Source organism: Argiope bruennichi, chromosome 4, assembly GCF_947563725.1.
Source record: "Argiope bruennichi chromosome 4, qqArgBrue1.1, whole genome shotgun sequence".
In the NCBI taxonomy this organism is placed as follows: domain Eukaryota; kingdom Metazoa; phylum Arthropoda; class Arachnida; order Araneae; family Araneidae; genus Argiope; species Argiope bruennichi.
The window spans coordinates 23,993,930-24,012,165 of record NC_079154.1 but is presented as its reverse complement, the minus strand read 5'-3'; the positions used below and the strand labels follow the sequence as shown (position 1 = coordinate 24,012,165).

General features: G+C 31.9%; 1 protein-coding gene across 1 annotated transcript in view; it reads left to right on the top strand.

Annotated features, from left to right (window-relative positions):
• The window catches only part of LOC129965729 (insulin-like peptide receptor), a 213,725-nt gene that overhangs the window by 175,859 nt on the left and 19,630 nt on the right, over window positions 1-18,236 (top strand). The window contains exons 3-6 of the mRNA XM_056079856.1: window positions 9,263-9,796; window positions 10,666-10,853; window positions 14,547-14,763; window positions 16,366-16,464. Of these exons, the coding sequence (XP_055935831.1) occupies window positions 9,263-9,796; window positions 10,666-10,853; window positions 14,547-14,763; window positions 16,366-16,464 (1,038 nt within the window). The remainder of the gene's footprint in view (window positions 1-9,262; window positions 9,797-10,665; window positions 10,854-14,546; window positions 14,764-16,365; window positions 16,465-18,236) is intronic.

Here is an 18,236-nt window from a genome sequence, read left to right as displayed (position 1 = left end):
GAAGAAACAATGCATTTAAAGAAGGTCATCACGATCACATAAATCTAAGGCAATGAAATGGGGTTACTCCATAATCGTCAATTTGAAAACAGGTCAGAATTGGTATGTCATGGATTGGATATTGAATAAGCAGTCATCTTTCTATTTGAAATGTGCAATAACTGTTAACGCAGGTGGGGAAGGAAAGACTTTGGCTACGTAGAAGATCTTGCGAAATAGCCGAGGAAAGCTGAGTAAGTCGTGAACGATCAGCCTCAATGGATGAGCAAAAATGAAATGGTGTTGGATGCCAAGACTTTATTAGCTTGGTGTGGAGTGCTCTTGATGGACTAGCTCTTAACAGTTATAGCGTGTTAGTTTAATCAGTTACTGATATCAAACTGCAATGAAGCATGCTAATTTAGAAAATGATATTTTTTCGATTATTTTCTCCCAGATTCTTGAGGATCATTATTCTGTGATTACTTTTGACGAGGAAAAAGTAAGTGAATGATAAATGTCTCAGGGGCACATGCATTTATCATTTTGAAAAAAATGTCTTCTAAGTACAGTTTGTACTTAGATGCAGATGAGATAAGCAAAACCTAGGATTATTTAAAAACAGAGATATGGTACTCTTGTATGCCCTATCATTTTCCTGAACTAGAGCTCGATCGAATACATATGAGATATCATAAGAATTTCTTGTTAAAACCTGTTATTCACGATTTTTTCGCGCCATTCCATTTTTAAACTCACCTGTTTACATCATTCATTCAAGAATACTCACTCCAGTTTTACTCCTACGCCCTTTAATATATCCCTGGTCTTTCTTTCCCAGCATGCTTTCTCTGACATATATATCCAAACAGAACTGATGAATATTTGAAAGGGTCAGTATCCAACCTTCCAGGCCATTTCTGGTGGACGTTCATTTCGGAATCAGTTCACAGAGTTCTATCTGGCATGCCATGGAGTGGTTGTTAATGCCCGGTTTCTGACTACTAAATGTAAAATGTGCTGATTTTTGTAATCATAGCGTTATGTTCAAAGTTTCTCTTAATTGCATGGAAGGCTTATTGCATTTGTTGCAACAAATTATTAAATATTTAATTTTTCAATTAATTGCAACCGTTTTTATTATTTTTACGACCTTTTGAGTCTAACAGTTTTTCAAAATTTTAATTATTAGAAACCATTTTCATTAATTTCAAATTTTTTTTAACTTCGCATTTTGGTAGATATATAGCCTACATTATTTCAAAAACCTTACACTGTTCTATTCATTGCACTTTGTATTTCCCTAATTTTTTGCCGACATCTTTGTACAACCAATTATATTTCAGGAAAAAGCAGGGAGTGGAAATGGAAGCGATTAAAATTTTTACACATTGCTTGATTCTGAAATTAAATCTTAATTCTAAATACAACAAAACATCAAAGCGTGCCGTATATTGAAACTTACTCAACTTGAAAAAATAAGACGAATCTGCATACTGTGATCACAACGATGGAAAAAAGCCAGAAGCAACAATGCAAACGATTGAGTTTTATTTCAGCAATGAAATATGTTATAAAATAAGCTTAAAATATTTCAAAAAATAATTACAAACGAAAAGAAAAGTATATGGCAAAAAAATTGATATTAAAAAGATAATTTTTGGAATTTTTTCTTGAAGTTATCTTTTTAGTATAATATTTTCAAAAGTTATCGCAAAATATCTCCGAAATTTCGCTTAATTGTTAATTAATTAAAATTCTAATTGAAATTTCAAAAGAAATTGCACTGTGATCCTCCAAAGTATATACTATATGCTAAGTTCCGTAGATCTAATTCAAACAGTCTAGCCTGTTGAGCTCCAAGATACACATATTTTCATCTTTATTATTAGAACAGATAATATGTTTTGTGTTCAGTTGTTTGCATTTTCTTACAACAACAAACCCAGTCTTTTAAAATCAAATCTCGTTATCTTTGTTGTTTTTTTTGCGATTTTTTAAAATAATTTCTAGACATTTATATATCTATGGATATAAATTGATATGTTGTTGTCAGCTAAATGGATTTAATTTTGTAGTTCTGTCATTTCGCAATGACTGCATTGAGTTCAGTAGTTTTATTTTCATGAATTCGCTTGTAATGCAAATATAATTTTCCTTGTGATGTGATGTGACATAACATGCAGGAAATTTTTATAAAATTGCTGTTTTTTGCTTCACCAATGTCATTTAATAAGTTTATTGACTAAACTTCTTATAATTATAACATGTTAACTCCTTACCTGTGCTTTCTACTGCATGTATCATTAATGCTTTAATGCTTCAACTTAAGAGCTATCATTTTTTAAAGAATAAACTGCAGAATTTTTTCTCGTGATGTGTCGTTGAAGTTCGAAAATTAATTACATGCTTTTAAAAATATGGGGGTTTTTTACGTATCTTTCACTCAAAGTTTGAATTTCTATTTTCATAAAAATAGTTGTTTCTTTCCTGTTTCTGAAAAATGCACGACGCTTAAAATGTTCACTCGATTCTTCTCTGTTTGTGCAGCCATATGCCATGTAAATAAAAGCTATTTGTAAGTAATTGTTATTTTTTCTCGTCAGATTATTTTCCTCTTTCTGTTTGGTAAAAACCACAAAAGCAAACATTGCCTTGGGAATGGGGAAAAACAAGCTGTATTAATATCCATAAATGTTTTAATGTAATGAGTCTGTTTCGTTTCCTTCATTGCTGCTAGCTTTTCTATAATTCTCTGGAACTATACAAATATTTGATTTTTTTCCTTCCCCCTTTTGTGTACCAGTTTAAATTTGTTGATTTTTTTTTTTCACCTCTCTGAGATGAGATATCATAAATGTATGAAGGAATTAAAAAATGTTCTCGTGGTTTGTTTTGTCTAGAGAGCTGGAATTTGGAATAAATGTAGTTCTTCATTTTATTACTTATTAAAAGAAAAGTTATTTATGTCTATCCAGTAAGCCATCTCTTCATATATATTGCATCAGTATTTGAAAAAAATTGAATAAACATTTTTTATTTCTTCTTTCCTTTATTTATTTAAACAATTTTTTTATATATAATGTATCTGAAAACTGTCGATTTAAGGATTCCTGTTTTTGATTTACTTATTTAATCTGTTCGACTTCTATTTAAATTGACATTTTAAAATCTGCGAATTCTATTCATAAACTTTTCATATTGTCAATCTTTTTAGATGATTTTTTAATATTTGAAAAGAAAATCTTGGAATATAACTTCATTCTTTCCTGATAATTTTTTTAACATGTATTTTCAGAAATAAGACGTACGAATTGTTCTACCTATTATATAAAATACAGATTTCATGAAACTGAATCTTAAAACCGGCATTATTAAAATTGAATGGGAAAAAATTACAATAATCGTGAATGTCTGCAAAGTATATCATTCACTGTTTGCCGGATTCTCAACGATCATATTAATATTATTTATAAATAAATTTATCATAAAATAATTCAAAATAATTTGAAATATGAACTTTTTCTAAATGTCACTTTCATTTTCAAAAATTTTCGATTGTCTTAAACAAGTATATTTTCAATACTTGTATAAAGAAAAGAAAATGATGAACGAAACACTTTATCAAAACATACAAAATTATTCTTCGGCTAGATCAAAATTTCAATCTATAGTTTCAAATTCGTAAATTTTTACCATAAACTTTCCAGATTTAAATTGCGTGTAGTTATCACATTAAATCTGACAGTGGAATAGAAAAAAAAATTTACTAAAATGTAAAACATTCTATAGAAAAATCGTAATGTTGCTCTATTTTATACTTTTTAATCTTGAATGTTGATTGCCACTCAAAGGGCTTTGTCCTTAATGGATTTTTCATGTCTTTTATAACTTTAGTCGTAAAATAACGAAAGGGAAAGAAAACAGCAGGCATTTATCGATAAGCGATCATTTAGCCCAATGTTTTTGGAACATGTTCCACTAATGATACATTTATATTATTTTTTGTGATATAGTTTTTGCACAAAATATTCAAATAACTGCTTAAAAAAATGAATATAAAGTAAAGCTGCTTTAAACATTTTGTTTTAATCTTTATTTTTTAGATGCATATATATATTTTTTTCCGTTTTTGGACCTTCACTTTTTAAATTTGTCGCTTATTATGGCTCCTATTTGTTACTAAAAATTTTAATACTTTCAATGTGTCTTATGTTTGGGAAACTGGGTTGTCAGCCAACAATCCATTGAAAAATAGAGTTACAATTGTAACTTGAATATAAGTTATATTTGAAATTAATAAAGATAAAAGCCGATTATATCGAGTAACGCATTTCTTATAATCTTAACATTTACTATTGTATTGTATTGTATCCTCCAATTGCACTGATGTATTATATATTTATATTTTATTGTAATGTAAAAAGTTTTGTACTATAGATGTTTTGTATTATAATGTAAAATTTTTAAAAAAATTTTATTGCGATCATTTAATTTATAATGTATTATTTTTTTAATTGATAAAAACTTTTATAGTAATATATACATTTTTAATTCTTATTTATGTTATACAAAATTCAAATTGGTTGTGACCTGAACTGTGCTGTTAATTGCTTATTGCGTGGTCAGAGTATTTTGATATTTTAAAATGACAGATTTTTTGTGGATTCTAAATTGCGAATTTTTAAGTGATCTGCACAATGCTACTCAGAAAAAATTTATCTCATTTTGTTTATCATCCTCTCAGGTGATTTTCTTAACACTTTCGGGTGAAGAGTTACTCTGCCTTAGATTACTGATCGCATGGTACTACTGAAATATAAATCCCTCTTGACTCAATACATAGAAACGGTTATTATAATATCATCATGGAAGAAGATCCTGACATTTTATCACTCAAATTATAAAATTCTTTTGTGCTTTGCATATATACGTAAAACTCGTTTAAATTCTTTCACCTTTTAAAAAAGACCATTTCAAAATTAACATTCTTTTTTTGTTGCTGTTGTTCCTACGTAATCGAATAATCCCACCAGAGGGAGCAATTCAAAAATGAGGATGATAAGGCTTGTTCTGGCCATCCTGATAGGTATAGAACAATGTGGGGTTGACTCCTCTTGCTGATGACGGGATATGCATCCTACAGAAGGACTTGTACAGTGGCTGGTGATAGCCATTAGATCTTAACTGTGATTCCTGCCTAGGCTGTCATGGCATTCTGGTCATTCAGTTGAACCGTAAGCTTTCGGGTGGATGAGGTAGTTCAATTATGTTTATATAGTCGATCTAACCTACTGGAAGACACCTCAAAGATTGAATTTTAAAGCTTTCTATATGGAAGTTGATTATCACTTCTCTTGTCGGTATATTAAGGCTGTAGAATCAAATTACCTTCGTTTCCGTGGCAAGATTTATCTCCAACAGTAGGGCTTATTCTGTGACCATTGATGATCATCAGAACTCAACCTTAATCCCGGCCTCTGTACTGTCACAACGACTGTTATTAAATTTACCCCTGATAGCTAGGCAGGGCAAGGATAAACTCTTGACGTATTATGGCAAGATTTATCTCCAACAGTAGGGCTTATTCTGTGACCATTGATGATCATCAGAACTCAACCTTAATCCCGGCCTCTGTACTGTCACAACGACTGTTATTAAATTTACCCCTGATAGCTAGGCAGGGCAAGGATAAACTCTTGACGTATTATGGCAAGATTTATCTCCAACAGTAGGGCTTATTCTGTGACCATTGATGATCATCAGAACTCAACCTTAATCCCGGCCTCTGTACTGTCACAACGACTGTTATTAAATTTACCCCTGATAGCTAGGCAGGGCAAGGATAAACTATTGACGTATTTTCGTTGCCAAATATAAATTTCTTTGAAAATTATCTTACGGAAACCATCCATCTCTTGCCACTGAAAGGTCTATCTAGGTATTCATTTGCTGGAGTCTAGACTTCAATCTATCTACTACGGCTATCTTTTTATTTTATAGATTGATGATTACTAGAAACTATGGATTCTATCGCTTAAAATTTTTTTTATTTCACTATTTCTATTTAGGAATTTAAAGATGTCGCTTAGCGTACAGGAAAAGCATATCGGTCATTGAACGAATGCATTTGCTGTTTTGTTCTTATATTTCCTGATCCATTACAATCTCCTTATGTTTCATCTATTTCCTGATCCATTACAATCTCCTTATGTTTCATCTATTTCCTGATCCATTACACTCTCCTTATGTTTTTTTAGCTCTTACTTTTTACCTTAGTTGTTATCGCTCGGAAAATCCAGGTTACTGTCACGCAAGTACTGTTGTGGCGACTCGCAGAGAGCAAAAAGTTACCCAGTACCGCGTAAACAAAATTGATAGTTCCTACTTTTAAATAATACATTATGTTTCTGCAGCTTTCTCCGCCCCCGTCTTCTCCACCAATAGAAAATGCAAGAAGAGCAAATCATCTGTTTTTGCTTTTATTCTTTTCTCTCCGTTCGAGGATCGTATTTACGACGGCGGCCGATGATTAAGTTGTTTTGATCCTGGGACAAAAACATCTCTCCCTGATGACTTTTTAGAGGTCCTTCCAGTATGCGCATGTTCTTTATCTTTAGGGGGGGGCAGGGGAGATGCCACCTCCATAACCCATACGTGTTCTTTATTTTTTCCCGTAATGTCTTTTAGGGAAAAATAACCCCATTTTCTAAAAGCAAAACAGATAGGTTTTTGGGGGGGTCGAATGGGGGGGGGGGTAAAAATACCTTTCAAGTGTTTAGTAAGTTCTTAAGTCATTCAGTGTTAAGTATACTTTTACTGATACAGTAAAAAAAAACCAGAACATTTTCTAATATATCCCAATTTTATGTAATGTTTCGGGAAAAAAAATTAAATGTTCATTAAAAGAATATGATAAGTATGAATAAACTCTTGTCCAATACTTATTTATTTATCTTTCTTTGACGAAATTTTGAAAGGTGAAAATACAATACTCACTTTCAATGTTACTGACTTGTCCCCAATTTTAGTTTCACAAATTTTCATTAATCTACTGCTGCTTATTATTATTTGAAAGACGATTTAATTCGAAAATTTCTTTGCGCTACTTTGTAATAAAATTTTTCTGTCGCCTCTTTCCGTTTTATCAGTAGTTTATTTTCGAAATTCTTTCTTTATGTAATATATCAATTGACACCGCATCGCCTGCACTATCGAATTATTATATTGTAAGGCTCATTTTAACCGAAAACCTGTATTAAAATTACAGAATATTCAAAAAGATTCGCCGTACCTATTTCGTAGAATGCTGTTTTGATTCCTAAATTGACTTAAGCATATTTAGCTATTTTTTTATGCATATAATAAATCAATTCAAAAATGCAGTCGTTTAATATTTCATCTCTCGTCAGCTCAATTTTCATCTTTCCCATCAAAGTTTTAAATTATTATCAGCAAATAGTAAAAAAAAAAAAAAAATGATGATTGTCAAAGTATACATTTTCTTTCAAAGTATGTGTTTTTATCATTCCTTTATAACTGTTTTCAGTGATAAGAAAATACAAAAAGAAATGCAAGCTATTGGCGGTAACGATGCATTCTTATAGTTTTCTTACCCTGAAAAATATATGTCTCTTTTAGTTTTAAGCAATTATTGATGTAAGATGTACTTCCGTAAGGTTTCTATTTATCAATTTTTTTTTTTTTTTTAATCTTGGCCTGGTGATTGATTTTGTGTTTAAAATTTCACCAAGATGTGCGTATGAAGAGATGTAATGACTATGTATAGAGCGTGGAGTTCGCAGGAAGTTACTACAATTGAAATTAAAGTTTTTCCATTCATTACCTTAATATTTCTTTGTTTGTTGTATTTTGTACATTACCGAACACTTTCCATTGAAAATGAATTACCATATTTAGTAACCTTATTCAAAAAGGTTTCTTGATTTGATTTAGTCTTACCTTTTTTATAAATTTTTATATTCCCCGCAATGTGTGTAACTGGCTAATAATATTTATTTTCTTATAGGGATTTTTTTTTTGATAATTGCTTCTATATTGTATGTGGACATTTTTTATTTATAAAAAAAGGCATTGTCGACTAGACCTAAGGCGAAGATAGACTGTTTGTCCCTAGATAAAAAAAAGAAGGGGAAAAAATTGCACCCACCGCCATCTCTCTGTCCAATTTTATTTAAAAAATAATTTTGCTTACTTTTAAAAATGCAATAAAAACAAAAACAAACCCGCTCGTTCTCTCATTTCAGTGATAAAGATTATAATAAATACGAACTAAAGTACGCCCTTCTTCTGGAATTTTCTAAAACATTATTTTTGCATAATGTTGCTAATAAATAATTTTGCTAATTTATTATTAGATAGTTAGTTTTCTTCAAACTATTAAGCATTAATCCATGTGCATTTAAGCAATTTCAAAATAAAGAAAGATAATAGACTTTTTTCAATGCGGGATGATGTTAGAAAATAGTCGAAATGAAGGATCCAAAATCATTTTTCAGCTTCTGTCTTCTAATAATTATAGCTACCGAAAAACTTTTAATACAAAAGATATTTATGTTAATGAGACGAATTCGCTTAATTTGTTTAATTTTTCTATCTTCAGTTGTAAGGAAGGTATGTGGAAATGAAAATTTCAAGCCACCGGCCATTTTCTCCTCCTTTTAACTGGATGTTCCATTTACGAACGCATTCGACATTTTTACAGTCGGTATAATATAACCCAGACCGGTTGAAATCAAATCAAAATTACTCTACTTATAGTATTCAGAAGATAACATGGCTAAAGCATTATAAACACACATGTAACTTTTGTGCAAAAAGCGGTTTTGGGTTTTACGGATCCGATTAGAGATCTGTAGGAATTTTCCCGAAACCATGTCATAAGAACCACTCCAATCCTCATAGACAGTTTTCTTATGAGGAATCTGTCTTAAGAAAAAATAATGCTTATGAGTAAATATTTATAATTATATATTTGCCAACTCAATTTCATTTTCGACATCATAGACTTACTTGAGTGACAACTTAATGCTAATAATAAATCCCTCTGCGTAACGAAGAACATTTCGGAAATGCCTTCTTAGCACAAAATGCCCAGCAACATTGTTACGATATTTTTACGATATTGGCCGACATTTAGAATATCGGGCAACATCGTGGTGATATTATATAATATCTTGTCTTAATAGGATAAACATTCATTTGTTTCTTTTCCCTTCAACCTCATCTTATTTAAGAATTTTTTTTTTTTCTTTCTTTTCAGTTTGCAAGAGCGTGGATATTCGTAACAAAGTAGAGAACTTCAAGAAGTTGGAGAATTGTACTGTGATCGAGGGGTACCTCCAAATATTGCTCATCGACAATGGCCAAGCTCAGGACTATGATGGGCTCTCCTTCCCAGACCTTGTCGAAATCACGGACTATTTTCTTTTGTACAGGGCCTTCGGCCTCAATTCCGTGGGTAAACTCTTCCCAAACCTGTCGGTCATCCGAGGCAATGAACTATTCCACAATTACGCCTTCGTGATTTTCGAAATGTACCACCTGCAAGAGATCGGTCTCAGCAAACTGACTGACATCTTGAGGGGGTCGGTAAGGATAGAAAAGAATCCTGGTTTGTGTTACGTGGAAACCATTGACTGGGACCTTATCGCGAAGGAGGGTAAAGGTGGACATTTCATTAAAGCGAACAAAAAGGCAGCAGAATGTCCAAATACGTGTCCTGAGAATGACCAATGTCCAGAATCTCAAGATAAATCTCATCGCCTGTGTTGGAATTCTCAACATTGCCAAAAGGGTAAGCTTTAATTTCTTTCTTTGTTGTATTATTGCCCTTAATCAAAATTTCACAAAAATCTTCAGTTAATTAGCGATCTGACTTATTTTTACCACTAAGCAAACAAAAACATAACACAAATAATTAACAGTTATATAATTTGAGTTATAATTAAACATGCATATAAATTTTGTTTTTATTTTCTTTGTAAAAATTTCAGCTCTAGACTTTGATTTCGCCAAAAATGAACAATTTTTAGCGCATATGCAGTGGATATGAAATATCTGCCAAAAAATATGAGATTCGTGATACCAAAATTAAAACAGATTTTTGCAAAGCAGTATATGTACTCAAATGGTGCATTAAAAGTGAATAGAAGGCGATATTGAAGCAGTTTCTGATGAGACAATGTTTATTCGGTTGGCAATTCGGTTTATTCGGTTCGGTTTAAAGGCAAATAACATGATTAAGGGTAATACAGTTTCGAATGGCAATTGTGCTTATGCAATACAAAAACCTGACCAATCAAGTATAACTAGGCTAGCGCATAGCATATGCATATTATATTACTGAAGTTATTTATCATTTTATGCAATCATTTCAAGAAATTTTAAAATAATCACCCATTATTTCCGATCTGATCCTGTTTAGAATATTCACTAAATTACCAACTTGATTTAAATCCTTGAAAATTACATCCTCGCGAAAACTCACATTTAATCAGGATCACTTCGAAAAATAAGCGTTTCTGCATTTCTTCGCCTGCGATATTCATAAAGCGTAATTTAAAATAGAAAAATCTCATATTCAATTTGCTTTTAATCTCCCCCCTCCCTCCCTTTTGGGTTACTCTGATTTGTCTTTTAAAATATGTTTTTATCTCTTTACAGTTTGTTGCAAAACGGATTGTGAGCATAATGCAACGTGCTATAATTCCACACATTGCTGTCATCCTGAATGCTTAGGAGGATGTTATGGGCCTCTGTCGTCTGACTGTATTGCATGCAAACATGTTATGTATTATGATGAAAAGTACGGGAAAAGATGCATGAAAAAATGTCCTTCCAACCTGTACGAGGTATGTACATGCTAATAATAATCATACTAAAATTTGCAAAAAAAAAAAAAAAAGATTATTTAACATTTATTTAAGACTTATAAGTATTGTTTAAATATAATTGATTAAAGTTTATTTATTTATTACAAAAAGGCATTGTTTTACGCTATGAGGAATTTGCTCTTTTTCTTCTTTTTTTTTTTTTTTTTGATAATTTCCTATAATTGATTCCACTTCCACTGTTACAAAGCATGATATAATTATCAGTGGCGGATATTTGTTGAATATATTCATCAGTTGCAGAGGACCGCGGTGGCCTGGTTTTAAGGTCTCGGCTTTAGAACCGGAGGATTTCAGGTCTAAGACCCGATTCCACCGGAGAACCGTCATCTAAGCTCCCTCCCGCTGGTGTGGTGTGGAGTGGAAGTTTGGAGAGAGAGATGTCCGCTCAGGAGTCGTCCTCGTCATCTGACCGCGGTACAACATTACGATGACCTTCTCAAAATAACTCTAATATTATTTTAAAATGGACATTAATATAAGTAAACTAAATTAAATCACCAGTTGTAAGTTATCTGACTCATTATTATATTGACTCTGTGAAATACTCTGAAACTGCAAGAATCGTAGAAGTTTTGGAGGAAATGGGTTAAGCACAGCGATGTGTTTTCCTAAAGTACCCAAGATATGCTCAATCGGATACAAGTCCGTTGAACGTGCTGGCTAATTGATACACTCCTGGTGCATTTTTCATCAAATGAGATTTGTGCCGTCTAACTTTATCGTTTTGTAAAATAAAGGATTCATCCATTACAATTACACGAGGATGAATAATTGGATCAGGAAAGTCAAGTAAATGGGCATTAATAGTATGAGACAATGTACCGACCAAATGTTTCCATCCAAAGAGATGTTTACCCATATACATATATTACTCAACTAAAATGTCTCTTTCATGAATATGACTTAAACAATAGTGTGTTCCAGCGCCTGCTAGCCCAGCAATCTTCTGGAATCGCACTGCAAACTAAATCTGGACTTATCAAAAAAAGAATATAGACTTCCATAGTCTTGCACTCCAATGACATGTATACGTGACAAAAACTTTCATTTCGATGCTGTAGATCAGAGATAAACACACTAATTGTCATTTTGTAAGCAACTCTACTCGTGTAGCCTTCTACGCTCAATTGATCTAATACCAGCCTTCCAATAGCTGCTACAAGAGAAGATCTAAAATGGATTGTAGTTACAGTTCTGTTCGTCTTTACAAAAATCCATCATCGGCAGTTCTTGTAATTATATATTTTCCTTGGGTTACCTTATAGAGGCTGATTCTGTCTTTAGAAATGCAATCCATAGTCAATGGATTTCAGAAAAGCTTGCGTTCAACCATCTTACTCATTTCTATTCGTACGCCATTTGAATTTTTCAAATAAACAATGTAGAGTACTTATATCTAAAAAAAAATGGGCTGTCAAGTTTCATTATGAAGTACCTACATTCAGAAGATGCTAATGATTTTAACTCCTATGTTCCTGATAATGTTTCACGACATTAAACAACGGCGATTCCTCTAACTTGTATATTATAGTCTGATGCAGCATTACTTTTTACTAATACTAGGTAACGTTTAAGAGAATAAATTCATGTTTGTCACAATTTTTCTAATTGTGTCTTAATTTTTGGTAATGAGTGTCTTTAATATTGAAAAGAAAAACATGTTTAAAGTTAAACAAGCTTCAGTAGTTTTCTAATGCAATCCTTCTTTTAAAAGAAATCTAGAATTCCCTTGTTGCAAAAGAACGTCTCAAAAATAAAACAAGCCTATTAGAATATTTCGTTGAAAAAGAACCCCGTCTCGAAAACATGCATTTCGAAAACACGTCCTAGATTTATAGGGCTACTTGTTTTCAACATCCTTTTCTTTACGAAATTCTCTTAAAGCCAATTATTTTAACTGAATAAATTCATTTTCTTATAAAAAGTCTCCACTCTAATTTTAAAAGAAAAATATGCCAGTTTAAATATTTTACTTTAATTCTCCTTTAACGACTTTAATATTAGAGAAGGGCTTCATTCTTTTCTTCCGCCTAAGACGTTACTTACCATAGCTTAGCCTTCAACATTACAATTTTCTAATAAAGAGAAAGAATTTGCTTTAATAATTCATATGCTGTTTACAGATTCTTCGATCTTTGGATTACAGATGCAAAGATTCTTATTAATATTATTTTTAAATCCAAAGTTTTTCTCATAACTTTAAAAACACCATAAAATTTTGTAATTTCAACATCTTCATATTTATGTTATATAAATTTATAGCCTGGTTGGTACAGCGTCGGATTCGCGTCCCTTAGGTTGCGAGTTCGAACCCCGCCGGCCGAAGATTCCCCGCGTGCTTGGTGGCTGACGCGCGTTAAATCTGTCGTGGTCACAAAGTCCTCCATGTCGAGAGTAATTCCACTGGGGGTACTGGAGCAGGGGTGATCGTTCTCTGATTCAGGTCTAAATTACGATCTGTGTTTGAGTGAATGAAGTCCGCTCCGTAAAAAGGGTTGTGACGTGTGTGTAGCTAAGTCGTTCTCTTGGCCCTAGATGGCGCTACTTTAGAAACAAGAGCCCTCCCCCCCCCAGGCTTAAATCCGCTGTCTTCGAACAGCGGGCTTGCCTATGGCAAGTGCCATAAGAAACAACAAATTTTAAGAACGGTAGCAATGATAGTAAGTTTTAAATTAAGAATGTTATACAACACTTCATGAAAACTTAACAGATATCGACTTACTTTCTTCTGGAGAGGAAATAACTGCACTAGACTCAAATAGATGTATTTTCAACAATTAATCGCCTTTGGCGATCAGTTTGTTCACCCAAATTATTGACCTCTTGGACTATTAAACGATTAAAATAGAATGTATTTTTTAAAAAGTTTCACCTTTTGTTTGATTTAACAAAAAAACATGAATTTAATTGAATTAATATGATATAATAATTATGGATGTAAACTGAATTGTGTATATGCTATGGAATAATAGCGGAAGTGAAATTCTTACTTCGGTGTAAATGTTCAAAAAATGCATTTTTTTTTTTAAAATCTTAACTTCAACATTGGCAAAAGCATGCAATTGAATTTCTTTGCCACGTACATTAGAGTTTTAGGTATTTACGTGCTATCGCAACCCTATTGGCGACATTGGCGTAGTCGAAAAATACTATGTGAAAAATAATAAATCGTGATAAATGAATAATAATCAATAAAAAAAAGAATAACTAACTTTTATCGATATAATTCCTGTCTTTATTTCACTATGTATCAAGTACGTTTTGGTGGAAAATATGAAAAAATGGATTTTAGAATAGATTTGCCAATTTGGTGAGTTATCCTGAAAGTCGGCATGGTTGCGATAATGCGGAAGTACCGCGTTTTATATAGAGAGATTCTTAAATTTAGATAAAATGATCATAATTTAACTCAGCATTTATCATATTAAATATATTTTACATGTATTCTTTGTGTAACATTTAAATTTAAATTATTAGAATAGACAACATTGTAAATTAAAATCATATTACACCATCCTGACGAAATTAAATTAAGAAAAATTACAAGCTGTATTTAAATTAAAAAAGAGTATAAAAAGAGAATAAATATCTATTTTTATTAGTTTATTGAAATGTTTGCTTCTTAACAATTCTTTGGCATTCATGTTTTAGTTCATGGGCCGGCGTTGTGTGCAAGAGGAAGAGTGTAAGAATTACACTATCACAGACAAGCAGACAGATGATCTTCTTGATGCAAAACGTGCAGAAGACACTCGGATATATTTCAAGCCCTTCAAGAATAAATGTTTGCAAGAATGCCCTCCTGGTTTCGTTGTGGATGATAACAATCCGCATGTTTGTAAGAAGTGTGATGCTAAGTGTCCAAAAAGTAAGTCTCCTGTCTCCGATGTCAGAAGGTTTTTAGCTTGGTTTATGTGCATCATTATGTGCATTTACAGGGAGGACTATTGTGTCTAGGGCTACAAAATTTGGCATGTAATTATTCTTTGGGAAATAAATGATCACTAAGAAATTATTTTTTAAATTTAATTCGGGTTTTTAATTGGTTAAACATTAATCAAGATTTTAAAGTTTTCCTCGAATAACTTTGAAGCATATTATTCCACAAAAAAAAAATTCAACGTAATTTTTTTTCTTTAATTTCAATAAATATTTAAAAATTAATTTTAAACACAGTTTGTAACAATATTTTTTATTGTTGTTATGAAACCAAACAGATCAAGACAATAGACCAGTCAGATCATGCTTCTTCAGATCTTTCATTCGCCTGCTTTTAAAATCTTTCTTTGGACACTATTTTTATTATAGAATTTTAACTTTAATTAACATGATAATGTTTTAGGCCAGCATTCTTTTTTATAAATTGTATGATCTAAAAATCTTTACCTGCAGAATGTAAGGGTTTTTGCAATAACAGACAAATTAAGCCAATTATTTTGTCTCAGTGTTCAGACTACAGGTTCAAATTCCTTAAATAAAACTAATTCTCAGGATTCAATTTTATTTTAAAAATATATATATATATCTATTAGAAAAACGTACCCGTTCCCCCTTTCTTTTCTGGATAACTATTATTTATAGTAGTGACTTTTACTTGGTTTAAAACTGGACTGAAAGCATAAATTCTGAAAATGTTAATATACAGCAACTGCCGTTTATTATGACCCATTCCGGGTTTTTGAATTTTGATTATATTAACAGACTTACAACAATAACCAAATTGGATAAAATCAACTTCATATCATGTCAAAGGAAAAAAAGCATTTATTTCAGGGCTGTTTATAACGTATTTCAAAAACAATACTTAAAAGGAATTAATTCATTGTAACTTATAAACAATACAGTTATTTCTTAGTAATATATTTATATATTATCCATGCTTGCATGGCATTTAAAAGTTTTTCTAAACGACACTGCACGCCGCAATTCAAAATATTTGTGCTTGACTCATTTCAGAGTTCGTTGGAGGGATTCTTCACCATTTTTGCGCCTGTCGAAATTTTTAGTCTTACAAAAAAAGTCTTGATTTTTCAAAATTTTACAAAGAATAAATCTTTAACTGCGCCGCAGGGCTGCAGGCATGAAAGAATTCCGCGAAAGTCAATCGTTACCACTGGTTGAAAATCAATAATCTGTCGATTCTCTATTTTAAAATTGATAACTTTAAGCGATGTAATATCATACTAAACGAATGTTCTTCTATCCATCGGTTTAGAGCCAGAGGATTTTGATAACATAAAGCAAATTAAAGCTCTGTTCATTGTTTCTGTTTTTAAAATTCAAGCTCATATATGTGTTGACTGTCTGATTGTTTATTGTTCGCATAAGAAAAGGCAAAGCCCCCCCCCTCCCAAAAAAAAATTATCACATTTTAAAGATTTTAAAGATTTATCACATTTAAATATATATCATTCTTTTATTAACATTATTATATTGAAACGTTTAAAAATGTGCTATCATTTTTTTACAGTTTGTCCAGGTATGACCGTAGATCATGTTGGTGCTGCACAAAACTACCGAGGATGTACAAGGATAAATGGTTCATTAGAAATTCACATACAAGGAGGATGTGAGTGATTACCATATGGATTATTATTCTCAAATACGCATAAATATTTCGCTGATCTGTAATCTTGCTATGTCTTTACTTTCTCCTACATAAAATACAAAATTACAAAAACATATGATGCAAAGTACACGATCCCTTAGATGATACCAAGTGAAAGTGTTGTAATCATCGAAAAATTTGATTTTGATGAATCCCATCACCCCCCCCCCGAGTTCGAAAAACACATTTCTGACGTTATGCTGTCCGTCTTAACACGATAGCTCAAAAATACTTTGAGCTTAATGGATGAAATTTGGTACATAGTATATACACCACTTTTGTAGATTTCTGTCCAATTTTGAACGAAATTCACTCTGAAAATGTATGCCTGCCCGAGCACGAAAGAGCGCAGTAACTACAAAACTTAAAAAGCTAAATAAATAAAATTTGGTACTCAGATTTAGCATCTGAAACATAGATCTGTATCATATTGTCACTCAATCCTATAATGAGTTGGTCCTCAATTGGTCTGTATATTCTAGTGTATATAAACGCGATTACAAAAACACAACTACTTATACAAATGAAATTTGATATGTGATTGTGTTATTAAAATTGTAGATTTTTAATTCAATCGGACGAAAAAATGATCTCCATTATATTTCGTTTTTCTTCATTTTTATGAAACTCAAAAAGCTTCCGCGTGTTACTTACTCTGTTACATACTGTTGGAAGCCGATATTCCACTTCTTTTGTCACCAATCTGCTTTTCTCCGATTTCTGATTCCGCGATTGATAAATATTTGAAGACTATTAAGGTCCGTAAATGTTCATATTCAGTGTGTTAAAGAAATATATCTTTAATAGAGAATATGTCAGAAAATTTCGGAGAAACTATTCTTAGCTTTTTATGAAAGCATTTGAGTCACAAATGAATTGTGCATCTCTTAAAAACATGGTTTTAACATTTTAATAAGTTATGTGCTTCTTCAAAACTTTTCATGTGAAAATGATTCATTACAAATTCATTATTTAGTATTCTGTTTGAAAATCCTGCCCTTGTTGAAATCCAGTATAAAAGTGTCTAAAATATATATATAGAGAGAATGCATATTTATTGTGTCCGTTTTTCGAATCAAGAAGCATGTGTTTTGCAGATTTATTGTTGTTTTTTTTTAATTATCCCATCCTTTTTTTTTTTAAATATTATCATTTCATGTTTTCATCGTATGAGCTAAAGTCGTTTCAGTATTCATTGATCTCTGATTGTGTTTAAAAAAGCTTTAAAAGTATTAATATGAAAGTATTTTCCAGCATATCACATGGAAAAATCAAACTTAAGAATATTTAATAAGATACACTAATAAAATGAAAAAATAGAAATATGATAGCTCCTTTCAGAATATATGTTGGGTTTTTTTGAATATTTGGTTTGACCTTGTGGTGAAAAGCTTATAAGCCAGATAACAGCTACGGAACACGGGCAATTGCTTTTGTCTTGTTACTCGGCTGCGAACCACAATGTCCCAGGTTCTATCCTCGTTCATAACACACCGCTACATTGGTGACCTCGGACGTCAACCTTTGTACAGCTGCTGTGGTGCCATCTACCCACAACAACCCGAAGTCGTCAGACTCACTTGACGCAGCAACACAAAGTCGTCAGACTCGCTTGACGCAACAGCAACGACTCACCCACACACGCTCGAAGCAACTCTAATGCTCAAATGAGTACAGGCGCAAGAGACTCAACAGCTAAATACATCACCACTCAACAGCCATATCGTTCGTCT